Source organism: Salvelinus fontinalis, chromosome 19, assembly GCF_029448725.1.
Source record: "Salvelinus fontinalis isolate EN_2023a chromosome 19, ASM2944872v1, whole genome shotgun sequence".
In the NCBI taxonomy this organism is placed as follows: domain Eukaryota; kingdom Metazoa; phylum Chordata; class Actinopteri; order Salmoniformes; family Salmonidae; genus Salvelinus; species Salvelinus fontinalis.
The window spans coordinates 43,874,013-43,901,832 of NC_074683.1; the positions used below are offsets into that span (position 1 = coordinate 43,874,013).

Genomic DNA, 27,820 nt, shown 5'->3' on the forward strand with positions numbered 1-27,820 from the left:
GCAAACTTGAAGATTGAGTTGGAGGCGTGCATGGCCACGCAGTCGTGGGTGAACATGGAGTACAGGAGGGGGCTGAGAACGCACCACAATCATATCAACTTCATTAGGTCTAATTGCATTTTATTTGTCAATTATTTTAACTTTAAATACAAATATTGAATTTTTACACTGTCCCAAGCAATTGGTCCATAATCCTGAGATTTGGTTCTTGGTTGAGGCATTGATGACCTCTGCGTAAAATGCAGATCTACTCCTCTCTGGTGGCAGGTGCTGTAATGCCACAGTTAATTTATGCCTGTGCAAGTAATTACTGTACTAATTTATTTGGCTCATTATGAGAAGACAATGGTGTTGGTGTAGTCATTGAAGCTGATGTCGGCTATTCCACAGTTTTACCAGTCGATAGGGCCTATGCCTAGGGTTCATAACGTTACATTTCCCGAGCAAATTCATTCAAACAAGCATTTTGCTACATCCGCATGCATGTGACCAATACAATTTGATTTGAAATCGGAAATCCCAATAATCCCATTGCCTTGAACTCAGGCTCGCACGAGCGTCAACTGTCTGGTGAACACACATTTGGCTTTCCCACCTGTGACCGTGCAAGTCAATATTATGTAGGCTACTTTAATGCTGTTGTCGCAATCTTTCTTTGCGGAAGCTTGACGTCAATATATATATATATATAAAAAATAACCGACAACCGACACTCGTGACTTTTATGCATTCCACGTGTGTCGTTCAACTGGGATACACACACACACACACACACACAACTGATCTCGTCTGGAGAAAATGGAAACATACAGGTAAATTTAATAATGATAATTTTATGCAACATACTTTGTGATCCGTAGTCAGAAAATGAAAGTTAATGTCATTTCGTCTGTGTGGGGAGAAATGAAATTACGCTATGATTGTGTCTCAACCGATAGCGGGCACAACACAACCTCAGATGAAGTAAAAACTACAACATATCGAACTTTGAAGAAAAACACATCGGAGTTTAACGTAAATTATCGAAAAACGCGTAAACGTTAAATAAAAAACATTTTTCAAGAAATTATCAAATGGATTGACAACCATGTTTGTAAGCTTTTAAATTATATCAAACTCCAACTATGTATATTTTCCATTGATGTCTCATGGTATGCTGGGTACATTTTGAGCACCACATTCAGGTCCAAAAGTCACTTTCTGACCACTTCTTCCATGGGCAAACATGTACGGAAAGTTCTGTTTAAATCAAAAATGGATGCTGTCAAAAAGTGATTGAATTCAAGTAGATTTACCCATAAATTAAACAATTAAGTCCATGAAATATATTTCAATAAATGTATTGAAATCTATTGCAAATGTCAAATGGATTAGAAGTTGCAATAGGTAGCACCATTATTAACTACAGTGTATGGATTGTAGACTGGTGGGCAGTCAACTGACACATCAGTCAAGAATGTGATTAGACAGACCGCTGAACAAATGGGGTTGCATTGCTTGGATTGGACAATGTCTTCTTTATACATTTATGTTCCAAACAATATTGTGAAAATAAAGAAATCCATTATCAGTCAATATCAACCCACCACCTGTCCTGTAATGCAATCTGTGATTTAATTAGCTATGGTCCTTCACATTCTGATCAGCAAGCCCCCCTGACATATTTATACATTTTCTCCTGCAGAACACACTTTGTCATGTGGACTGTCCTGGGATTAGCAGCAGTCTTCATCTCTGCCTCAGGTAAATTATTATTCTCATAGCCTCAGTAGACGGCATAGACGTAGTCAAAGTTTAGGAGGGGTGATGGACAGCAATTAATCACAATTGCTTGTAGAGTTATGGACAAACTGTTGTAACATCCTCATTCTCTGGATTTTCAAGTGAGACATGGCTCTGAGGTGAAGGTCATTATTTCTGGTTTCAAATCCTCTTTTATGTGTCCTTGTTCTGATATTCCTTTAGACCTTTTTTCACACACCCGCATGTACACACACACACCCGCATGTACACACACACACCCGCATGTACACACACACACCCGCATGTACACACACACACCCGCATGTACACACACACACCCGCATGTACACACACACACCCGCATGTACACACACACACCCGCATGTACACACACACACCCGCATGTACACACACACACCCGCATGTACACACACACCCGCATGTACACACACACGCGCATGTACACACACACACACGCACATGTACACACACACACGCGCATGTACACACACATACGTACACACACACTTTATATCTCAATAAAGACTGTTTATCTACTCCTCCTCGTATGTGTGTGTGGAGAAAAATAGGAAACACGTTATTAGGAGGTGAGGATTCGGCAGATGAATAGGATGTGTGACCGTGATGAGTGCAATGTCCAGCATTTTATGAGAGCGAGAGAGTTAGTGACAGTATAATTTGGCATGGGTATGAAGTAACTTGCCATATCAACATGGAATATTCTGATTTTAATGTGTCACTAGATATCCTCCTCATCTGAGCCAACAAATATGTATTATTCCATTAATTCTATTCAGGTCAAAAAGTCTCATAGCTGTCTTGCTGCATCGTCAGTTTCAGGGCACTAAGAGACTTGAGTTGAGTCCAAGATCAACTCTAAAATGTGCTAAACGGTCCCTGTTGAAGAGCTACGGGGGAAATCAGCAAGCCAGTAGCATTTGGGCAAACCCATGGAAAACATAACTATTCCTTAGATATCTGTAGACGATTTATGATCCGGAGATGATAGAAGTCAACCTAACTGTCTGGCTGTCTCTTATCTATAGTTGCATAACTATCAGTGATGTAGGATATACTGTGTTTAGTGTTCTTGGACAGCAATGATGTTCATGAAGTCAAATTTGAATTCCTATCCAGGCTGGTCTGTTTTGTAGATTGATAGAGCTATTGTAATATGGTCTTTTGTTGCTTTGGCATAATTTTTATGTAATGAAATCAAATATACTAATACTACACCTTCTATATTTCTTTGATTAAGTAATTATACCTTTTCAGAACATTTTGGTTGTTCATTGTTAGAAGCCGTTCGTTTGTGACCTACATAAAGACGATGCGCGTTAATAACTGGCTCTACATTTGAAATCCACAACAGATTTGGCAACAATTGAATTTACTTCCGCTTCAAATAGCTCACCTGGGAGTGTTGCTCCACTTTCAAATGACTCTGTTTACTTAATACAATCTCTTATGGGCTATTGAATTTGAAGAACTGTTTGTTACTTTGTATGTGTTGAAAGTAATAATCTATCATCATTTCTAATCTCTCAAAACATGAGATGTCAAAGATTATCCCAAACACCACCTGCACCACCAACTATTGTATGTCCCAAATGAATGCAAAAGATTTGCACATGCTCCCATGATGACCTCTAATCATTTTCAGTCTAAGGAGAAGGCTCAGTGCTAGCCAGACATGGCTAGATATAACAAATGGGCACTTACAATCTGTCTGTGGCATTGAACAACAGCCAAGGCTGAGTGTGTTATTCCACTGACACAACATTCCTCACATTGTTTACTAGAGGTCGACCGATTAATCAGATTAATTAGGGCCGATTTTAAAGTTTTCATAACAATCGGTAATTTGCGTTTTTGGACACCGATCATGGCCGATTACATTGCACTTCACGAGGTGACTGCGTGGCAGGCTGACTACCTGTTATGCGAGTGCTGCAAGGAGCAAGGGTAAGGTGCTAGCTAGCATTAAACGTATCTTATAAAAAACAATCAATTCTTAACATAATCACTAGTTAACTACACATGGTTGATGATATTACTAGTTTATCTAGCTTGTCCTGCGTTGCATATAATCGATGCGATGCCTGTTAATTTATCATTGATTCATAGCCTACTTCGCCAAAAGGGTGATTTAACAAGCGCATTCGCGAAAATAGCACTGTCGTTGACCAATGTGTACCTAACCATAAACATCAACGCCTTTCTCTAAAATCAATACATAAGTATATATTTTTAAACCTGCATATTTAGTTAATATTGCCTGCTAACATGAATTTCTTTTAACTAGGGAAATTGTGTCACTTCTCTTGCGTTCTGTGCAACAGAGTCAGGGTATATGCAGCAGTTTGGGCCGCCTGGCTCGTTGCGAACTGTGAAGACTATTTCTTCTTAACAAAGTCAGCCAACTTCGCCAAACGGGGGATGATTTAACAAAAGCGCATTTGCGAATAAAGCATAATCGTTGCACGAATGTACCTAACCATAAACATCAATGCCTTTCTTAAAATCAATACACAGAAGTATATATTTGTATACCTGCATATTTAGTTAAAAGAAATTCATGTTAGCAGGAAATATTAAACTAGGGAAATTGTGTCACTTCTCTTGCGTTCATTGCACACAGTTTCAGGGTATATGCAACATTTTGGGCTGCCTGGCTCGTTGCGAACTAATTAGACAGAATTTTACGTAATTATGACATAACATTGAAGGTTGTGCAATGTAACAGGAATATTTAGACTTATGGATGCCACCCGTTAGATAAAATACGGAACAGTTCCGTATTTCACTGAAAGAATAAACATTTCATTTTCGAAATGATAGTTTCCTGATTTGACCATATTAATAACCTAAGGCTCGTATTTCTGTGTGTTATGTCATAATTAAGTCAAAGATTTGATAGAGCAGTCTGACTGAGCGGTGGTAGGCAGCAGCATGCTCGTAAGCATTCATTCAAACAGCACTTTTGTGCGTTTGCCAGCAGCTCTTCGCTGTGCTTCAAGCATTGAGCTGTTTATGACTTCAAGCCTATCAACTCCCGAGATTAGGCTGGCGTAACCGATGTGAAATGGCTAGCTAGTTAGCGGGGTGCGCGCTAATAGCGTTTCAAACATCACTCGCTCTGAGACTTGGAGTGGTTGTTCCCCTTGCTCTGCAAGGGCCGCGGATTTTGTGGAGCGATGGGTAATGATGCTTCGAGGGTGGCTGTTGTCGATGTGTTCCTGGTTCGAGCCCAGGTAGGGGCGAGGAGAGGGACGGAAGCTATACTGTTACACTGGCAATACTAAAGTGCCTATAAGAACATCCAATAGTCAAAGGTATATGAAATACAAATGGTATAGAGAGAAATAGTCCTATAATTCCTATAATAACTACAACTTAAAACTTCTTACCTGGGAATATTGAAGACTCATGTTAAAAGGAACCACCAGCTTTCATATGGTCTCATGTTCTAAACGTTTGCTTTTTTACATGGCACATATTGCACTTTTACTTTCTTCTCCAACACTTAGTTTTTTGCATTATTTAAAACAAATTGATTGTTTAATTATTTATTTGAGGCTAAATTGATTTGATTGATGTATTATATTAAGTTAAAATAAGTGTTCATTCAGTATTGTTGTAATTGTCATTATTACAAATAAATAAATTTTAAAAATCGGCCGATTAATCGGTATCGGCTTTTTTTGGTCCTCCAATAATCGGTATCGGCGTTGAAAAATCATAATCTGTCGACCTCTCTTGTTTACTTAAACCTAGTCCCACTTTCTACATCCACCTGCTGGGATAAACTTATCCTGGGCAAAAGTCATATATTGTTTTTTATGACTTAACAAGGGGGAGGTTCACGTGAGGTTAGAGAGGCTGTGTTTGCGTAGATGGGAGTGTTGGGTTGTTTAGGTGAAAAGGGCAGAAATAGTCTCCTGGATGGACAACTGGGATGTTAATGTATAGACACTGTGTGACACATACAGGAGGAGGAATAGAAAGGAGAACTGAAGATGTGTGGGTGTGACAGAGGCAACAACAACTATAGTTAAGATTCTGCTTGATTAACAGTCTGTATTGAGATATAAAAGACGTGCGTGTGTAATATTTAGTATATTTTTAAGTGAGACATGACTGAGGTGAAGGTCATTTGTTTTGGTTTCCAAAGGTCCTTTGGTAATTTCCTTCCGCATGCTTAATAACACTTCAATCAATTGTGATTAACTGAAATATATACCCTCTTCTATAGTTATGACAAATAATTTCCTGAATGAATTTAGTTAATTCTTTATAGTAGCTTTACTCAGACCATGACCTTGTGGTCCTATAGTGTGAAGTACTGATCTTCAGAGGTACACATAGGAACTTGCATGGTACTGGTCGGTACCTGTTAGGATACATGTGCGGATAATCTAGTATAATTGAACATTTTCTACCCAATATATACAGTTGAAGTCAGAAGTTTACATACACTTAGGTTGGAGTCATTAAAACTCATTTTACAACCACTCCACAAATTTCTTAACAAACTATAGTTTTGGCAAGTCGGTTAGGACATCTACTTTGTGCGTGACATAAGTAATTTTCCCAACAATTGTATACAGATTATTTCACTTATAATTCACTGCATCACAATTCCAGTGGGTCAGAAGTTTAAATACACTAAGTTGACTGTGCCTTTAAACAGCTTGGAAAATTCCAGAAAATTGTCATGCTTTAGAAGCTTCTGATAGGCTAATTGACATCATTTGAGTCAATTGGAGGTGTACCTGTGGATTTATTTCAAGGCCCACCTTCAAACACAGTGCGCCTTTGCTTGACATCATGGGAAAATCAAAAGAAATAAGCCAAGACCTCAGAGAAAAAATTGTAGACCTCCACAAATCTGGTTCATCCTTTTGGAGCAATTTCCAAACGGCTGAAGATACCACGTTAATCTGTACAAACAATATTACGCAAGTATAAACACAATGGCACCATGCAGCCGTCATACCGCTCAGGAAGAAGACGCGGTCTGTCTCCTAGAGATGAACGTACATTGGTGCGAAAAGTGCAAATCAATCCCAGAACAACAGCAAAGGACATTGTGAAGATGCTGGAGGAAACGGGTACAAAAGTATCTATATCCACAGTAAAACGAGTCCTATATCGACATAACCTGAAAGGACGCTCAGCAAGGAAGAAGCCACTGCTCCAAAACCGCCATAAAAAAGCCAGACTGCGGTTTGCTACTGCACATGGGGACAAAGATCATACTTTTTGGAGAAATGTCCTCTGGTCTGATGAAACAAAAATAGAAGTGTTTGGCCATAATGACCATCATTATGTTTGGAGGAAACAGGGGGAGACTTGCAAGCCAAAGAACACCATTCCAACCGTGAAGCACAGGGTTGGAAGTATCATGTAGTGGGGGTGCTTTGCTGCAGGAGGGACTGCACTTCAAAATAGATTGCATCATGAGGCAGGAAAATTATGTGGATATATTGAAGCAACATTTCAAGACATCAGTCAGGAAGTTAAAGCTTGATCGCAAATGGGTCTTCCAAATGGACAATGACTCCAAGCATGCTTCCAAAGTTGTGGCAAAATTGTTTGACAACAAAGTCAAGGTATTGGAGTGGCCATCACAAAGCCCTGACCTCAAGCCTTTAGATCATTTGTGGGAAGAACTGAAAAAGCGTGTGCGAGCAAGGAGGCATAGAAACCTGACTAAATTACAACAGCTCTGTCAGGAGGAATGGGCCAAAATTCACCCAACTTATTGTGGGAAGCTTGTGGAAGGCTACCCAAAACTTTTGACCGAAGTAAAACAATTTAAAGGCAATGCTACCAAATACTAATTGAGTGTAGGTAAACGTCTGACCCACTGTGAATGTGATGAAATAAATAAAAGCTGAAATAAATCATTCTCTCTACTATTATTCTGACATTTCATATTCTTAAAATAAAGTGGTGATCCTAACTGACCTAAGACCGGGAATTTTTACGAGTATTACATTTCAGGAATTGTGAAAAACTGAGTTTAAATGTATTTGGCTAAGGTGTATGTAAACTTCCGACTTCAACTGTATATACAGTACCAGTCAAAAGTTTGGACACCTACTCATTCCAGGGTTTTTATTTATTTGTATTCTACATTGTAGAATAATAGTGAAGACATCAAAACTATGAAAGAACCAAAAGAGTGTAAAACAAAATATATTTTAGATTCTTAAAGGAAACCGCACACTGCTCTTGGTAGTATCACTGATCTTTAATAAGCTTACGTATCGGCCTCACGGCCTTCGTCAGAGCTTTTTACGAAGGCCGTGAGGCCGATACGTAAGCTTATTAAAGATCAGTGATACTATCAAGAGCAGTGTGCGGTTTCCTTTTTCCTTCATCTTGTTCAACTGTTACCATGCACCTGCAAAAAAGATTGCTCAGATGTGCGAGTGCCTTTTGAATATTTTAGATTTTTCAAAGTAGCCACCATTTGCTTTGCACACTTGGCATTCTCTCAACCAGCTTCACCTGGAATGCTCTTCCAACAGTCTTGAAGAAGTTCCCACATATGCTGAGCACTTGTTGGCTGCTTTTCCTTCACTCTGTGGTCCAATTCATCCCAAACCATCTCAATTGGGTTGAGTGATTGTGGAGTCCAGGTCATCTGATGCAGCACTCCATCACTCTCCTCCTTGGTCAAATAGCCCTTACATAGCCTGGAGGTGTGTTGGGTCATTGTCCTGTTGAAAGACAAATGATGGTCCTACTAAACGCAAACCAGATAGATGGCGTATCGCTGCAGAATGCTGTGGTAGCCATGCTGGTTAGTTGTGCCTTGAATTCTAAATAAATCACTGACCATGTCACCAGCAAAGCACCATCACATCTCCTCCTCCATGCTTCACTGTGGGAACCACATGTGGAGATCTGTTCACCTACTCTGCGTCTCACAAAGACACAGCGGTTGGAACCAAAAATCTCACGTTTGGACTCATCAGACCACAGGACAGATTTCCACCGGTCTAATGTCTATTGCTTGTGCTTTTCTTGTCCCAAGCAAGTCTCTTCTTATTGGTTTTCTTTAGTAGTCTTTTTATTTAGCAGCAAATCGACCATGAATGCCTGATTCACGCAGTCCTCTGAACAGTTGATGTTGAGATGTGTCTGTTACTTGAAATCTGAAGCATTTATTTGGACTGCAATCTGAGGTGCAGTTAACTCTAATGAACTTATCCTCTGCAGCAGAGGAAACTCTGGGTCTTCCTTTCTTGTGGCGGTCCTCATGAGAAACAGTTTCATCATAGCTCTTGATAGTTTTTTGCGACTACACTTGAAGAAACTTTCAAAGTTCTTAATTTTCCAGATTGACTGACCTTCATTTCTTAAAGTAATGGACTGTCATTTCTCTTTTTGCTTATTTGAGCCGTTCTTCCAATAATATGAACTTGGTCTTTTACCAAAATGGGCTATCTTCTGTATACTACCCCTACCTTGTCACAACACAACTGATTGGCTCAAACAAATTAAGAAGGAAATAAATTCCACAAAATAACTTTTAACAAGGCACACCTGTTAATTGAAATGCATTCCAGGTGACTACCTCATGAAGCTGGTTGAGAGAATACCAAGAGTGTGCAAAGCTGTCATCAAGGGAAAGGGTGGCTACTTTGAAGAATCTCAAATATAAAATATATTTTGATTAACACTTTTTTTGGTTACTACATGATTCCATATGTGTTATTTAGAAAATGGTAAAAGATTTATAAAAACGCTTGAATGAGTAGGTGTGTCCAAACTTTTGACTGGGACAGTATATATATTAAATCGAAAGCTGCATTCGTAACCATGTCGGAGATGGGATTTTACAAGTTGTGAAGTTGTAAATACCAGTTAGATGCGTTCACCCACTATGAAATCATTGGGAAACGGCACTTGGCTAATGGCCAACAAGCTGCGTCAACCATAAACTAAAAGTACAGCTTTCATGCTTGTAAACAAATTATAGTGAAAAACACATTAACAAATTGCTTTTCATGAATTATGTTTTGTTACATTTAGCTGCCGAAAATGCTGTTGTTGAGGTAATTTCCTTGCTAGTCAAAGTCAGCGGTCAGCATGGGGGAGAAGTCAGGGATGATAGACTCGATTCCCACTCGTAATTACCAGTTGGATCGCCGTTCAAGTGTATTTTCCCAGTCATATGTTGTATTTTCCCACTTGCAACTTGGTTACAGATGCAATATTAGGTACAGTCATTGCTGTACTTTGAAATGTAGGTGGGGTAATGTGCTGGCGGGCCTTATTAGGATATTTGGGGGCATGGTCTAAAATATGTTGTATTTGTGCCAGCCGTCAGTGGAAATTTTGTACCAGTTAGTGGTTTTATTGATGAGGGTCTATCACCTTTTTTGACATTGTCAGTTTTGCATTCTTTCTAAGAACTTGTGACATTCAAGAGATGCAGTTAAGAGGATACTGTGCATTTTCCAGTAGCTAATGGCAGCTGGTTTATAAGAGGTTAATGTTTAAATCTGCAATATGTAACTTTTTGGGCGACTTGACCAAATTCACATAGAAATGTGAGTTATGAATCTGTCATTGCCATTGAAAGCAAGTCTAAGACGCAGTAGATCTGTTCTATGCGCACTTTCTAAGCTTCCCGTGCGCAAGTTTTGTTTTTGCGTCTTTTACTTTTGTTTTTGTACACAAGCTTCAAACAGCTGAAAATACAATATTTTTGGGTTATGGAATATATATTTCACAGTGGTTTAGATTAGAGGTCGACCGATTATGATTTATCAACGCCGATACCGATTATTGGAGGACAAAAAGCCGATACCGATTAATCGGCCGATTTTATTAGAATTTTTTTTTTATCATACACACACACATTTTTGTAATAATGACAATTGCAACAATACTGAATGAACAATGAACACTTATTTTAACTTAATATAATACATAAATACACACACAGCTCTGAAGTGACAATGATACTGAGTCTGCTTAGCAGACAAATACTCTCAACTGTTTGAATAAAAATAGAGTTTAAGTTACATGTGATGAATGTTGAAAACAAAAACTTTAATTTCTATATGCAGGAAATCCTATTTTAATAATGGACATGGTAAGAATTGACAACCAGTGTGAGTCATAATTCCCATGACACCTACTAGCAAAATCTGAAAAGCGGTTCCTTCATTTACTCCATAGGATATTTTTAGATTCACTTAAAATAAGGTCTGTGTTTCGTGTAGGCTTACACCACCGTGCCAATTTTATAACTGTGTAGATATCCATAGAACTCTGATCAATATTGGCTAAATATAAGAGAAGATCATTTTTTTTGTAGAGTGGATTTATGAAAATATGTTGACAAACGTTACCTTATCCTAGTGAGATTTACACGGGTATCAAAACGTCGAGGCGGTTTAAGCCTGCACGAAACAGACCTTATTTGAAGTAGATCAAGACATTCTCTATGGAAGACATGAACGGTAAAATAACGAAGGAACCCCTTTCGAGTACAGCCGCAAGTTATTACAGGAATTATAACACGTCGACTATTTCTCTCTAAACCATATACCTTTGACTAATCCGGAAACTATCACCTCGAAAGCAAAACGTTTATTCCGTTCCGTATTTTATCTAACGGGTGGCATCCATTAGTCTAAATATTCCTGTTACATTGCACAACCTTCAATGTTGTCATAATTACGTAAAATTCTGGCAAATTAGTTCACAAAGAGCCAGGCGGCCCAAACTGTTGCATATACCCTGACTCTGCGTGCAATGAACGCAAGAGAAATGACACAATTTCACCTGGTTAATATTGCCTGCTAACCTGGATTTCTTTTAGTTAAATATGCAGGTTTAAAAATAAAAACTTATGTATTGATTTTAAGAAAGGCATTGATGTTTATGGTTAAGTAAACATTGGAGCAATGACAGTCATTGATTGTTTTTTTTAAAGATAAGTTTAATGCTAGCTAGCAACTTACCTTAGCTTACTGCATTCGCTAACAGGCAAGCTCTTCGTGGAGTGCAATGTAATCAGGTGTTAGAGCATTGGACTAGTTAATTGTAAGGTTGCAAGATTGAATCCCCTGAGCTGACAAGGTTAAAAATCTGTCGTTCTGTCCCGTTGTTCCTAGGCCGTCATTGAAAATAAGAATGTGTTCGTAACTGACTTGCCTAGTTAAATAAAGATAAAAAAAATAATAAATAAATAAAAAATCGGCGCCCAAAAATACCGATTTCCAATTGTTCTGAAAACTTGAAATCGGCCCCGATTTAATCGGCCTTTCCGATTAATCGGTCAACCTCTAGTTTAGATGGTACAATGATTATCTACGCTATACTTGCTTTTATTTGTCACAAATTGAAATTAGGTGAACTATTCGAATTTTAGAAACCATGAAATGGCGACGCGATGTCTGCATAGTGCATCTTTAATTTTCTATTTTTTACTTTCAACTTGGTACAAGTGGGTTATAATACAATTCATAGTAACTTACTGTAGCTAATCCATCACACTCACTGACATGATGGTCTGGTAGGAAATGGAGTATTACAATTACATGGTGACTAGCTATAAATGAAATATTGTATGCAAATTTGGTATTCACGTGAGAAGGGAGAGACTCTTCATCAAAGAACTATAGAATTGATGGAATGGGCTTCTTCATTACATCCACTATGTGGGTCAGTCTGTGTGCACAATAACACCCTTGATAGGCACCCTGCTTCAAAGATCCACACCCAACACATTGCAATCCGATATCTTCATGAGGCTTAGAGCACCCTCCTTCTGTTTCATAGATACACAAAAAAACGAAATAAACCCACCTGTCACGGCCGTCAAAGAGAGGAGACCAAGGCGCAGCGTGGGATGCGTACATACTAATTTATTTAAAGAACGAACACTAAACAAACTAACAAAATAACAAACGAACCGTGAAGCTATACAAAAATGAGTGCTGACAGGCAACAACACATAGACAACTACCCACACAGACAGGTGGGAAAAGGAAACCTAAGTATGGTTCTCAATCAAAGACCACGATAGACAGCTGCCTCTGATTGAGAACCACACCCGGCCAAACACACAGAAATACAAATCATAGAAAAAAGAACATAGAATGCCCACCCAAATCACACCCTGACCAAACCAAAATAGAGACATAAAAAGCTCTCTACGGTCAGGGCGTGACACCACCTCTCGTTACTCTCACCGACGCCACCTTATCCAACTCATCCACAATTTTCGTAGTTTCAATTTTCAGACTTCAAATGGATCTCCCAGGTAACAACATCGAGCCAAAACCCTTTCTCCAACCAAAAATTAATTAGAAGGCTTGGATATACTAGATTTCACTCCTCCGCACCTAGTCTGGTATTGGAAACCTGGTTGGTGCTGGATCTGCAAAGGGGAGGAAGGACAACCTGAGGAGCGGACAGACCCACAAGGAAGACCTGGAGATCAATGGTGGCACTCCTTTGTGGTCTTCCTGCTCTGAGTGAAAGTTATATATTTGGTCCCTCCTCCGCGCCTGTTCTGGTGCTGGAACTGGGACTGGTGTTGGATCTGCAGATGGGAGGGGGGAAACCTGAGGAGCAAGCCGATACACTTGGAAGCCCAGGACCCGGAAGTCAGTGATGGTACTCCCCTGTGGCCTGCCCGCTCCGGGCTTAGGTCTAGATCTTTGGTCTTTCCTCTGCGCCTCTTCTGGTGTGGGGATGAATGGTTCCTGGTTCTGGTCTGGTTCTGTGAGGGGGATAGGTGTAGTGGGAGGAAGGGGGAGAGAGATGATGGGGGAGGGTATGTCCATTGGCCTGGTGACAGGTGGGGGCCGTTTGTGAGACATCTTGGGTGGTGGGTTGGGCGGTGCCTGTGTTAAGGTATGGGTCTGGTTCTGGGTCTTCGTTGTTGTCTGGTGGGATTTGGGCTCGTGGGGTTGGTGTAGTTGGCCATTGCCCTGCCGGCCTAGGAATTGCTGTAGGTTATAAAGAAGTGCTCCCCTTTCCTGCACAGGTTGCAGGGTCGTGTGGAAGTACAGTCCGAGGTGGGATGGTCCCCTTTACAGATTCTGCAGATAATGGCTGGGCAGTTGGTTCTGGTCTGGGTGTTGTCTGGTCTGCTATTGTCCTGCAGGAGGAGGAAGGACAAACCTCAGAGCAAGCGGACACCTGGAAGCGCATAGGTCAATGGAGGCACTCCCCTGTGGTCTGCTCGATCCAGGCGTAGGTTGGGGTGTTTGGTTCTGGTGGTAATGCAGCCTGATCTGCTCCAGGTGGTTGGCAATTGGCTGGTCCTGGTCTGGTCAGTGGTGGCCTGAGGAGGGCAAAAATAAATAAATAAAGGCAGGGGAAGAGGGCTGCAGGCCAAGGGTAGCGGGAGTAAGGCTCGCCTCTGCAGTACTCTACTCGCCTCAAGGCCTGCATTCCGTCATCTCCTCCTCAGGCAGCTAGTCCGGTGCTGGTTCTGGATGCTGAAGGGGGTCTGGGGTGGGCCATGGACTTGGGAGGTGTGAAACGAGGTGCTCTACTTGCGTTGGCATAACACTTACTGTAAACTGCTATAACACTTCCACTGACAGTTGGCACAAATACACATATATTTGACCACGCGGCAAATATGCTTATGAGCCCCACCAGTACATTGCCCACTCCTATCAAAGTACAGTGATGATCGTACCTTATATTCAAAATATTGGGTAGAAAAATGTCCCATTATACCTACAAGGTACCAAACTGTACAATGCAAGTTCATATGTGTACCTGTGAAATGTATCTTTGACCTTATTGTACCCCAGGTAACAACACTGTAGTGTACCCTAAAAATACCCTTATTTTTGGTGTGTTAATATATACTGAACGAACATGCAACAATTTCCAAGATTTTACTGAGTTACAGTTAATTTCAATTATAGTCAATTGAAATAAGATCATTAGGCCCTTATCTATGGATTGCACATGACTGGGAATACAGATATGCATCTGTTGGTCACAGATAAAAGGTAGGGGCGTGGATCAGAAAACCAGTCAGTATCTGGTGGGACCACCATTTGCCTCATCCAGCACGACACATCTCCTTCACATAGAGTTGATCAGGCTGTTGATTGTGGCCTGTGGAATGTTGTTCCACTCCTTTTCAATGGCTGTGCGAAGTTACTGGATGTTGGCGGGAACTGGAACACGCTGTTGTACACGTCGATCAAGAGCATCGCAAAAATGCTCAATGGGTGACATGTCTGGTGAGTAGGCAGGCCATGGAAGAACTTGGACATTTTCAGCTTCCATGAATTGTGTACAGATCCTTGCGACATGGGGCTGTGCATTATCATGCTGAAAAAAGAGGTGATGGCGGCAGATGGGCCTTAGGATGGCACGACAATGGGCCTTAGGATCTCATCATGGTATCTCTGTGCATTCAAATTGCCATTGATCAAATGCAAATGTTTTCATTGTCCATAGCTTATGCCTGCCCACACCATAAACCCACCGCCACCATGGGGCACTCTGTTCACAACATTGACATCGGCAAACCGCTCGCCCACACACCGCCGTCTGCGGTTGTGAGGCCGGTTGGACGTACTGCAAAATCTTCTAAAATAACTTTGGAGGTGGCTTATGGTAGAGAAATTAACATTCAATTCTCTGGCAACAGCTCAGGTGGATATTCCTGCTGTGTTGTGACAAAACTGTACATTTTAGAGTGGCCTTTTATTGTCCCCAGCACGAGGTGCACCTGTGTAAAGATCATGCCGTTTAATCAGCTTCTTGATATGACACACCTGTCAAGTGGATGGATTATCTTGGCAAATAAAAAATGCTCACTAACAGGGATGGGCTCTTTTATTTTAGCTCATGAAACATGGGACCAACACTTTACGTGTTACGTTTATATTTTTGTTCTGTGTATGTTCCAAGCAATTAGTATGAACCAATGCATTCCCAACCAAGGGTGTTGTATACTCTACGTAAAGGGCTCTTCAAACCTGTTCCTGGAGACCTACCCTCCTGTAGGTGTTCACTCCAACCCCAATTATAACTGACATGATTTAGTTCATCAACCAGCTAATTATTATAATCAGGATGGTAGCTCTACAGGAACAGGGTTCGAGAGCCCTGCTCTACGTCAAGTGTCCTTTAGCACTGCTAGTTTTGATGTTACGCTGGTGTTGATAATTTGACCATATTTAGCTAATTTTAACAAAGTTCAGAAATGCATTCTTGCCAACAAGTGTGTGGCCATATCTCTTTCACACTCACATATCTGGTGTTGTAGCTGCACTGTAGACTGCACATTTCAGGTTGCTAGCGACCAAGAGGTTATGAGTTAAAATCACATTTGTGGTCACAATACAAGATTTTACAGCAATTGAAATCAGAATACAGCAGCATATTGTCAATTGTCGAAATGACTCCTTCAAGTTGCTGTATATATTTACTTTGTTTTTACTAGAATGTTAGGCAAAGTGCAAAAATGTATTCTTGACCATCTCCAGTAGGTTATGTTCACAGAACTGGTGGTGCAGCAGGAAATGTAACAAACTTGCTGTAAAACTACAACATTTTTGCTACACCCCATGCAAAGGGGGCCGGTAAAATGTTCTGTACGCAAGAACAATAATGTCCCCCGGCCAAAAGGTGACCCCCTCTGCGTCTCAATGGGATTCGATAAACTATTAGCGTCCGTTGCTATATCAACGGTGTGATGACCTAATGATTAGAATTTTGGATATCATTCCAGCCTAAATTACGTTCTTATCATAACTATGTAAACCTGGCTGATTTCCACAAAAAATTTCGCTGTTTAAACAAGTTTTGTTTAGCTAATAAAATGAAAATATTACTTTGAACTACTTTTGGATACCTTGTTAACATTACAACTTTAAATCCATGTCTTAAACGTTGCTATGTTTCAGAAATGGCAAAGAAAATGTGCCATCTGCTTGACACATTAAAGTTACTTACCTTACAGATCACAAAGTCAGCAATATCCACTCCATTCAAATGCAAATCCGTTTGATTCATACACTGACTTGTCTGGCTGTCATGTTTTTAACCTGCCCTTCCCTTGTCTACACTGAAATAATATCATTTCAGTTTTAGTTTAGTTTATTAATTCGACCATTTAAAAAAAAAAAACAAGCACACATAAAACTTAAGTCATACATGCACATGAATAAAATCATCGAGGATAACACACAAAGTCTGGGACTTATTTCCATTGTGGTCCTCTTGAGACAAGATGGCTAGACAAGATCAAACACAGTATGGCAGTGAAATAATAAAACAAAAACATAATGTTCTTCTTCCATCTCATCATTCCAGTTACATTATAGGGGTTATTTATATGGGCACAGAAGACATCAAACATATTTTTACTTTATTTTTTAAAGCTGTCCAGAGAGGAGGATGTTTTTATAGGCAGAGGCAACTCATTCCATTCTGAGGCTCCAGTATACAAGAAAGTACCTTTCCCAGCATTACTCCTGAACCTGTATAAGCACCTGATCTGGTGATGTGATTGTGTGCATCCCCAACACGAGGAAAGTAATCACTTAAATATCTGGGTGCAGGACCATAAATACTCCTGTAAACCAAACCTAGTCTAATCTGGGACACACTAGCCTCAACAGGCAGCCAGTTTAGTTCCTGAAAGCAGCTCCTGCCTATGTGAGTACGTGGACTCACCTTCAATACTACCCTGATCAGGTTATTCTGGGCTATCTGGAGCTTCCCCTTCATACGTTTAGATAAGCCCCCAAACCAGGAAGTACTAGGATAGTCAAAATGGCATTGAATGAGGGCAGTAGCTAGCACTTTCATGGAGTCCTTATCAAGCAGCTTGGACTTTCTAGACAAAAACTTAGTCCTGGCATTAACCTTCCCTAGCACTTTAGTGGCCATGCTCACACCTCCCAAGCTTCCATCAAGGATACATCCCAAGTAGCTAACAGAGGTTTTAGTAGTCAGCACCTCACCCCCTAACTCCACTCTGATTTCAGACAACCTACACAATTTAGGTCTTTATCCAAAAAGAATTGCTTCAGTTTTCCCTAAGTGCAGAGATAGCTTATTATCTCCAAGCCATTTGCTAATGTTAGTAAGCTCTGTGCTAAGTATGCTCTCCAACATAGTTTTACTTTTGTGAGACACCAGAAGTGTAGAGTCATCCGCATAAAGAAAAAGTCCACTTATGATTCATTTTTGTTAGTACACCCTTGTGGTTGAATATATATGTATCTATTGTAGGTCCTAGGATACAACAATGAATAATGTGGAACAAATAAATACCATCAAAGGAAACCTTACAACTTACAATAATGAACACCTTGTGAAACAGATGTGAAAACCAACCTGGCAATATTTAAGATTTTAACACAAACTTTGATATTTTTTGATACAGTTGTGTATTTTCACAGATTTTTAGTACACTCACATGGCAATCAATGACTAAAATACTGAATTCTGGTGTGTGGAATATAGAGGAGGTGGTTGCTGTGTGGTTGGGAGGTTCTGCCTGTCACTTGTTCTCAACAGGCAGCCAGTCTCGGAAGGGGGACTTGAAGAGGGAGACTGTCCAGGCACTGCTGCTCTCTTTGTTCTGAGTGTTTGCAGTGCTAGTGTTTTTAGTTCATCTGTGTATCTCACATATTGATAGAGCAATAAAAGGGTTCTCTGGGACCCTAGGTCCTGGAGAACAGGAGTTAAAGGGAACAGGGGAGTGGACAGAGACGTAAACAAGCAAACACACAGGTTACACTTTACTGGAAAAACATTTTATTGGATTAGTCCAGTGTTATAAATGGGAGGTATGTACTTTTCACTATCAAAATAAAGAGCGTTGCACACTCCATATATAAACTCCAAGTAATTTATTGGGTATTTACCAACGTTTTGGCATCACTGTGCCTTCAGGGTATATACTTTTCAACACTTTTGGAAGGTATAGTCTACCTCCTACTGGTCCCCTGACTCAGAGCTCAGAGAATCAGACTGATCCGAACTCGCTGGTTCTGGTAGATGGGATACCTCCTGGGGGGCTTGGACAATCGATGGTCTTAAAGTAATTTGGAGAGGTAAATTGAAGAGGTACATTTTTATAAGCTCAATATAACTACAATTTCTTGCTTTCTCAAATGTCAACTTAAGCTTAACATACTTTGTCTATTGGGCTTCACCGAAGTGTAGGGCGTCAGTACTTTCAGTGGTCGACCGTCCAACTGGAGAAGATTGTTGGCTAACACAGAGGTAACCCTAGGAAGACAGATAAAAATATCAGTGTTAACCTGAAGCTAGTTTTAGTTTCCTTATTTTGTGTGCAAATGCAAATAGTTATGATATTATTTTTATATTCACCTTATTCACCAGCTAGGAGCGAAAGAGCAGTGAGGTTTCCTTGGTCTCGCCTTCCTTTCGTCCTTCTTCCAAACCAAGTAATTCGTCCGGATGTCTCTTCCTTTACCGACATTAATGGGTATTGCCTCCACCCACTTGGTAAAGTGATCAGTTGCCGTCAGACACCAGCTGTTGCCATTCCTGGATTTGGTGAAGGGTCTGATGAGGTCCACCCCTAACATTTAAAGTGTTGGAGAAGGTTGCTTTTATCTTATCTGTGTCATACAGTATGCAGATGTTCATATTTGTAAGGATACTGACACACACACACATTCTATAATATTGAACTCTGCTTTGGTCAAATAAAGCAACCATTACAAAACAATTTATCAGGGCAAGATTTGATTTGGGACACTTACCGATCATATGACATGGTGAAACAACTTTGATGGGCTGCAACTGCAGCGCCACATTCTTCACCCTCTCAAACTTTTGGCAGGCTAGACAGGTACTGACCTTTTTAAGCAAAAAGTGACAAATTGAAACATTGTGTGCTCTCTGATATGACATTACATGGAAATCATAATTTCAGATATAATAGAATGTGATTGATAAACAAAAGGTTATTTCACTTGCCCCGCTGTCCACCTCCTTGACAATTCCCCGTCAGAAGAAGCGTAGGTTGATTTTCGCAATCATGCACTTCACTCCGAAAGTAAGCATTTCACTGTAAGGTGAATACCTGTTATATTCGGCGCATGTGACTAATACAATTTGATTTGAAATGGCCAGCATGCATCTCGCTCAGCACGGCCTCCTTCTCCTCCTTAGTAAAAATCACCCTCCGTGTGGCTGGCCATTCTTCCCTGTAGGTACAAATGATTGCCTAACAAGTTGGAAGAGAAGAGTTGTTGAAATACTAAAGTCTAATTACATTTGCACTGCTGTCTTTCTCTCTACATACAGTGGGGCAAAAAAGTATTTAGTCAGCCACCAATTGTGCAAGTTCTCCCACTTAAAAAGATGAGAGGCCTGTAATTTTCATCATAGGTACACTTCAACTATGACAGACAAAATGAGGAAAAAAAATCCAGAAAATCACATTGTAGGATTTTTTATGAATTTATTTGCAAATTATGGTGGAAAATAAGTATTTGGTCAATAACTAAAGTTTATCTCAATACTTTGTTATATACCCTTTGTTGGCAATGAGAGAGGTCAAACATTTTCTGCAAGTCTTCACAAGGTTTTCACACACTTGCTGGTATTTTGTCCCATTCCTCCATGCAGATCTCCTCTAGAGCAGTGATGTTTTGGGGCTGTTGCTGGGCAACACGGACTTTCAACTCCCTCCAAAGATTTTCTATGGGGTTGAGATCTGGAGACTGGCTAGGCCACTCCAGGACCTTGAAATGCTTCTTACGAAGCCACTCCTTCGTTGCCCGGGTGGTGTGTTTGGGATCATTGTCATGCTGAAAGACCCAGCCACGTTTCATCTTCAATGCCCTTGCTGATGGAAGGAGGTTTTCACTCAAAATCTCACGATACATGGCCCCATTCATTCTTTCCTTTACACGGATCAGTCGTCCTGGTCCCTTTGCAGAAAAACAGCCCCAAAGCATGATGTTTCCACCCCCATGCTTCACAGTAGGTATGGTGTTCTTTGGATGCAACTCAGCATTCTTTGTCCTCCAAACACGACGAGTTGAGTTTTTACCAAAAAGTTATATTTTGGTTTCATCTGACCATATGACATTCTCCCAATCTTCTTCTGGATCATCCAAATGCTCTCTAGCAAACTTCAGACGGGCCTGGACGTGTACTGGCTTAAGCAGGGGGACACGTCTGGCACTGCAGGATTTGAGTCCCTGGCGGCGTAGTGTGTTACTGATGGTAGGCTTTGTTACTATAGGTCCCAGCTCTCTGCAGGTCATTCACTAGGTCCCCCCGTGTGGTTCTGGGATTTTTGCTCACCGTTCTTGTGATCATTTTGACCCCACGGGGTGAGATCTTGCGTGGAGCCCCAGATCGAGGGAGATTATCAGTGGTCTTGTATGTCTTCCATTTCCTAATAATTGCTCCCACAGTTGATTTCTTCAAACCAAGCTGCTTACCTATTGCAGATTCAGTCTTCCCAGCCTGGTGCAGGTCTACAATTTTGTTTCTGGTGTCCTTTGACAGCTCTTTGGTCTTGGCCATAGTGGAGTTTGGAGTGTGACTGTTTGAGGTTGTGGACAGGTGTATTTTATACTGATAACAAGTTCAAACAGGTGTCATTAATACAGGTAACGAGTGGAGGACAGAGGAGCCTCTTAAAGAAGAAGTTACAGGTCTGTGAGAGCCAGAAATCTTGCTTGTTTGTAGGTGACCAAATACTTATTTTCCACCATAATTTGCAAATACATTCATTAAAAATCATACAATGTGATTTTCTGGATTGTTTTTTTTCTCATTTTGTCTGTCATAGTTGAAGTGTACCTATGATGAAAATTACAGGCCTCTCATCTTTTTAAGTGGGAGAACTTGCACAATTGGTGGCTGACTAAATACTTTTTTGCCCCACTGTATCTCTCTCTCTCTCTGTCTTCCACTCTCTTCCAACCTCTCTCTCACTTTCATCCTTTCTCTCTACATCTCTCTCTCTCTCTGTCTGTCTTCTACTCTCTTCCAACCTCTCTCACTTTCATCCTTTCTCTCTACATCTCTCTCTCTCTCTGTCTGTTTTCCACTCTCTTCCAACCTCTCTCACTTTCATCCTTTCTCTCTACATCTCTCTCTCTCTGTCTGTCTTCCACTCTCTTCCAACCTCTCTCTCACTTTCATTGTTTCTCACTTTCTTCCTCTCTCCCTCTTGCTCTCTCTCTTTTTAGCGATGACACCTAGTTAAGGGCATTTGGAATTACCGTTAATTGCTTACACCTATCCATTTGATTGATTAGGTTTAACTTATCGCTAGATACCTCAACATGACAGACGTGTAACTACTATATGTATATCTAGCAAAATGTAGATGACCAACTAGCTAGATGGAAAATGGTTGTACATAGTTAAATCAGTCCAGTTAAAACTTCTTACATTTACATTTTAGTCATTTAGCAGACGCTCTTATCCAGAGCGACTTACAGTAGAGTGCATACATTTTATTATTATTTTTGATTTATAAAAAAAAAAAAAATTACATACTGAGACAAGGATATCCCTACCGGCCAAACCCTCCCTAACCCGGACGACGCTATGCCAATTGTGCGTCGCCCCACGGACCTCCCGGTTGCGGCCGGCTGCGACAGAGCCTGGGCGCGAACCCAGAGACTCTGGTGGCGCAGCTAGCACTGCGATGCAGTGCCCTAGACCACTGCTCCACCCGGGAGGTTCTTAGGGATCGGTGTCCCGCTAGCGGGATAACTTCCAGTGAAACTGGAGGGTGTGCAATTCAAAATAAATAATCATAAATATTATGGATTTTAAACATTTATGTACATGTGTGTCTTATATCGGCTGAAAGCTTAAAGTCTTGTTAATCTGTCTGATTTACAGTAGCTATTACAGCAAAAACATGCCATGCAATTTTTTGGGGAGGACGGCGCCCACATCAAACTATTTTTCCACCGGCACAGGTTTCATACATTCATAAATAACGCTAAAATATTCACTTACTTTTTGAAAATCTTCCTCTGATTTGTCATCCAAGGGTCCCAGCTATAACATGTAGTGTCGTTTTGTTAGATAAAATCCTTCTTTATATCCCAAAAAGTCTGTTTAGTTGGTACCATCGATTTGAGTAATCCACTCGTTCAACATGCAGAGAAAGGAATCTGAAAATCTTCCCCTTTGTTTCAACAAGTCAAAATACATTTATATTTACCTCTCAGATACCCTCAAATGTAATCAAACTATAATATTTATTTTGGAAAGAAGTATGTTCAATAGGAAACCGATTTTAGCAGGTGGTAATGACTACATGGCGCGCTCAATCACTAATTTCCAAGATTGTGTCCCTCTACTAAAACTGATATTTCTTATTCGTTTTTGAAGTTACAAACCTTGAACATAGACTGCTGACACCCTGTGGAAGCCATAGGAATAGCATCCAGGGAGCTAATTTTCAATATGACATTTCTCTTGCATTTCTAAGAAGATGGTCTCTCTCTCTCAAAAAAATCCAGTTGGTTTTTCTTTGGATTTTCTCCTACCATATCTATTGTGTTATATTCTCCTACATTATTTTTTTAAAATTCTACAAACTCCAAAGTGTTTTATTTCCAATGGTACCAATTATATGCATATCCTGGCTTCAGGGCCTGAGCTACAGGCAGTTTACTTTGGGCACGTCATTCAGACAGGAAGTGGAGGAAAAAAGGGGCCTAGCCCTAAGCTTAACGTTACTCTGAATTGTGAATTTCTCTGAATGTGGCGCCTCTTGTCGATCAGTGGTGCCTTCATAGTACTTCACCTGGTTGGAAAGATAAAAGAAAATCTCCTCGAGGGATGCCATTGAAGTGCAAGCTACATACAAACAAAAAGCTACAAAAACAGTTACAGTTAACTAAATAACTGGCTAGCTAGTTACTGTAGCTGGCTAGCTGACTAGGCAGGCTGAGGTAAGTAAGTACAGTAGCTAGCAACGTCAATCCAAAAACAGCTTAAATTATTTCTTCATATTTCTTCATATTTTCTTATATAAAGACAAAGATATGGTAAAGAAAGAGTATTCTCTTTCCAGTCTTTTCGGTCTTCTGAAGCAGCAGGTTGTCACCATTAAAAACACTGTCCTTGGAAAGCAATTCTGAGGTACAGGCTGCGTCCTACTTCCTTCGCGACCGCTACAAGGTAAAATAGAGCCAAGCATCCAGCATAGCAACGGATGCTTTGGTTCATTACGTTATCCAGTCAGAATTTTGCAAGTTCTAGCAACAGAAGCTATAACTCATCAAATGCCATTGTGATGCGGGGGGGGACACTATTTTGCATGACAGGCCCCCAAAAGGCTAGGGCCATCTCTGACTGCATGTGTTGGTATAGATGTGGGTATGCAGACCCGTGAGCCCCTTATGAGGAGTTCAGATTTTTTTGTGGCCCCCACCCCCATCAAAGTTGCCCATTGCTGCTTAAGAGTCTGGCTCTTCTCGTTTCCTATATTCCTCGGTTCCAATGGGAGTTTTTCTAAGCCACTGTTGCCATTTTCCAACTTGTTACAGACAAGTACAACTTGGCAAAAACGATTGGAAATTAACCTTGAGAAAATGAAACGACTCAAAGGCCTGTTTTTTGTCTTCTAGCCCTCTCAGGTTTGAAAGGAATTGTGAAACAGAAGGTCCTCCTGCATTGCCCCTGCGTAAATAGAAATGTGAGGAAGACAATTATCTGGCAGCTAGAAGAGCATACCACCGTTCTCTATCATGATGGAAGTAATAACCACACAACCATAGGGACGAGATATGAAAGCAGGGTCAGTCTCTTTCTAAATGAAGACAAGGACAACTGTTCGCTGCTCCTCTCAGGCATCACTGTGGCAGACAACGGGACATACAAATGCTCCTTTACAGCCAACGCTTTTGTCTACCAAAAAGTCATTCTACATGTGGCTGGTAAGTCATTTGGTTTGTTTGTTCATTCAGTCATTCAGCCATCGGTTGATTTCATTGTTTACTTCCCTTCCTTTCTTTTCTACTTAAAAAATTACTAAATTTCAGGTACGCTGTAGTTGATTATCTCCTCTCTCCTCTTCAGCGAGCTACAGTGTCTGTATGGACCTCGTCTCAGACCAGGCTTCGGTGAGTTCCGGAGGGGGAGAGGGGTCGGGGGTGTACCAGTGTAAAGCCTCTGGGGGCTATCCAGAGGGCCAGATTCACTGGGAGCTGGAAGGACATCCTCTGGTGAACCCCTCCAGGAGGGATGTGACCCACCTGGACAACTTTACAGGACTCTACAGCCTGACCAGCAACCTGACCATCGAGCTGAGTGAGGGTGAAAAACTGCAGTGTGTGGTGGAGAACACAGCCTTGGCCTCCAACCTCACCTCCAACTCCAGCTGCAATCAAAAGCCTAGTGAGTACAGGAGACTAGTGATACCAGTAGATCTACTAACCAGTAGCAGTATATCATGGTAGTCAGGGTCTGGATTTTCACCACCAGGGTGAATACATTGAATGATTTTGATTTGGGTCTCGGCTTGTACATAAAGTCCTAAAACATCTGCATGGGAATACATGAGAATGAAAAGCTAGGAGTGGGTGCTTGAGGGTGGGGGAAAGCTAGGGAAAGCCCAGGCATAAAAACACAACAGGGAAAACCCTTAACTCTGCTAGAGTGAAACTACAGAGAAACAACAGTTATCTCTATTAGCATTACCAATGAGTAGGGAACAGTGTTTCCTCTGACTGAACAAAATGTTTGGATAAAAAATGAAGGAGCTAGAATCCACAGTGATGTGTTGACGAGTAAGTCAACAAAGAAGTTACACTGCTGTGGCATGTTGGGAGGAAGTGTGAGTTTTTGTTGGAAAGCCTTCTCACCACAGGTCAAGTTACACCAAGAGGTCTGACTTTTCAAATTCTTCCTCTGACAGCTTTTTGGCTTCACCTTCTCTTATCTAAAACATGTTTTTGGAGCGTGTCATAGTTTATATTCACTATTCATATGTTTTCTGTTTCCTCTCTCCTTTCCAGTGCCCATGGAACATAGCGGTCATTATAAAGTAGAGGTTGCAGCAGTTGTGGCTGTCAGCCTGATTGGGATGTTTATTGTGGGAGTCCTGCTGGTGTTCTTACTAACTAGATGTTGCCGACGTGAAAGGTCAACGGTGAGCCCTTCCCCTCATTATTTGCCAGGATTTCTGGCCAAGTGTTTAATGCTGTTTGGATCTAGGAAAAAAACAGCGTCTGGTAACAAACCAGAGAGCAAAGTTCAATAGTTAATCCATTGTGTTTGAGTTAGAAATAAAACGTACTAATAAAATAGTTCTTAAATAGTGATTGAATAGAGTTGTGAATCGAACGAGCATTTCAGACTTTGTGTGTGAGAAATGTTTTTTGTTTTTCTCTTGAAGAAGCAGAGACTCAGAGAGGCAGGAAAGAGGCGTGACCCAGTCGTTTAATGTGTATGAAGATGACTCTGCCTGAATGTGTGAAGCGTCTCCCCTTCTGATGCAACAATCTCTCTTCAACTGGCAGACAACAAAATGGAGGGATGATGATAAGAGGAACTGAAACTTAAAATAAGGCCTGTGTTCAATGTTCAATGTAGAACTTGGAGCAACATTGAGCAATGTGTTGTGCCGTCATGTCTGAACTATTCTTTGGGTGTTATGCAACGAGGCAAACGGCGCCTGAAAGTGGTTAATCATGGTTTTCCCTAGTTCGGTGACACTGAACTGAACCCTGAGTTACGAATATGATGACGAGAGCAGAGTACAAAATGTGGCCATGGAGACAAGGTTTAGGAACTAAAAGAGAAGAGAAGAACAGCATGATGGGAGAAATGACTGTGGTCAATGGACCGAACGTGAGCTAGACTCAGTGAACGAAGCCACCCCCCCCACCCCTTCCCCAAAAAAGGGAGACTGTGTATTGCAATTGTAGAGTTTACTCACTTCTTAAAGTACAGGTGCTTTCATATTTCTAAGAAGAGTAGCAGAATCAAACCAGACTACTGTAGTTATACAGCTGATACATGACTGAACAGCCATCGTTGTCTTTATGCATTTTGTATACTGCATGTTCCTGGTGTTGGTCTAATGTAGATCTGTCTGGTCTAAACAAGATATCCCTATGTAAATGTCAAACTGGAATGGGGGAGCCCCTACTGTGCTTTTAAAACCCCTTATAATGTCACTGGTCACATAAGGAAGCTGCAGTAGGAAGTGACTACTTTGCTGAACCATTTGAATCATGCTGAGGATTCAAACAATTTGGTTTTATGTTAGACCAAATTATTAGTTTTCATGTAAATAGTCAATGTTATTTTACTTAGAATTGTGAATTTAATTCTCTGTGTGAAGAATTGGACATGAGAATTGTGTTAATTGCTTATTGTTATGTAGCTTGCTGTGAACTAAGAGACCATGTCATGGGATGACTAATGTCAAGGATTATTCCATTTACAAATGTCAAGCAAATTCTGGTAACTCCAGTTTAGAGGTCTTCACAGGTCCACCTGAATACTCCAGACTTGACTTGGGACCGGGTCCAAAATGTTTTACTTTTCGTTCTGGTCTGGGTCGTGTCCTGTTTGATTGTCATCAGGTGTCGGGTCTATGTAAGCACAGATGATAGACCTGAATGGACTCGACCAAGGCTCTGCATAGCCTATAGAGGGCTTGACGTACGATGCCTCCTGGCGGTCATGTTGGAAAACCACGGCATTAATTATTCTGTTCTGACAACAACAGCCAAGTGACTACCCCAAACTGCATGATAACAGTGGCCAGTGCCGACCCATCATTCAGGGCAGGTGGGGCTTTTGAGCCACACATTTTTAGAAAAAACATTTTTTGGGGGGGGGGGGGCTTGACTGTGTAACGGATGTGAAATAGCTAGCTAGTTAGCGGTGGTGCGTGCTAATAGCCTTTCAATCGGTTACGTCACTTGCTCTGAGACCTTGAAGTAGTGGTTCCCCTTGCTCTGGAAGGGCTGCGGCTTATGTGGAGCGATGGGTAACGATGCTTCGTGGGTGACTGTTGTTGATGTGTGCAGAGGGTCACTGGTTCGCGCCCGGGTAT

At 41.0% G+C, this 27,820-nt stretch overlaps 1 protein-coding gene across 3 annotated transcripts; it reads left to right on the forward strand.

Moving 5' to 3' along the window:
• The first annotated feature begins 630 nt into the window (after window positions 1-630).
• Window positions 631-27,601, forward strand: LOC129816794 (CD276 antigen-like). Of its 3 annotated transcripts, XM_055871691.1 has the most exons (6): window positions 671-812; window positions 1,685-1,743; window positions 24,381-24,689; window positions 24,832-25,149; window positions 25,770-25,903; window positions 26,150-27,601. In XM_055871691.1, the coding sequence occupies exons 1-6, from the start codon at window positions 799-801 to the stop codon at window positions 26,195-26,197; spliced, it is 882 nt and encodes a 293-aa protein (XP_055727666.1). In that variant the 5' UTR covers window positions 671-798; the 3' UTR covers window positions 26,198-27,601. The 3 variants fall into 3 exon arrangements, with proteins under 3 accessions (XP_055727665.1, XP_055727663.1, XP_055727666.1); XM_055871690.1 differs by lacking the exon at window positions 1,685-1,743 and having other exon boundaries at window positions 631-812; window positions 26,153-27,601; XM_055871688.1 differs by lacking the exon at window positions 1,685-1,743 and having other exon boundaries at window positions 640-812.
• The last annotated feature ends 219 nt before the right edge of the window (window positions 27,602-27,820 follow it).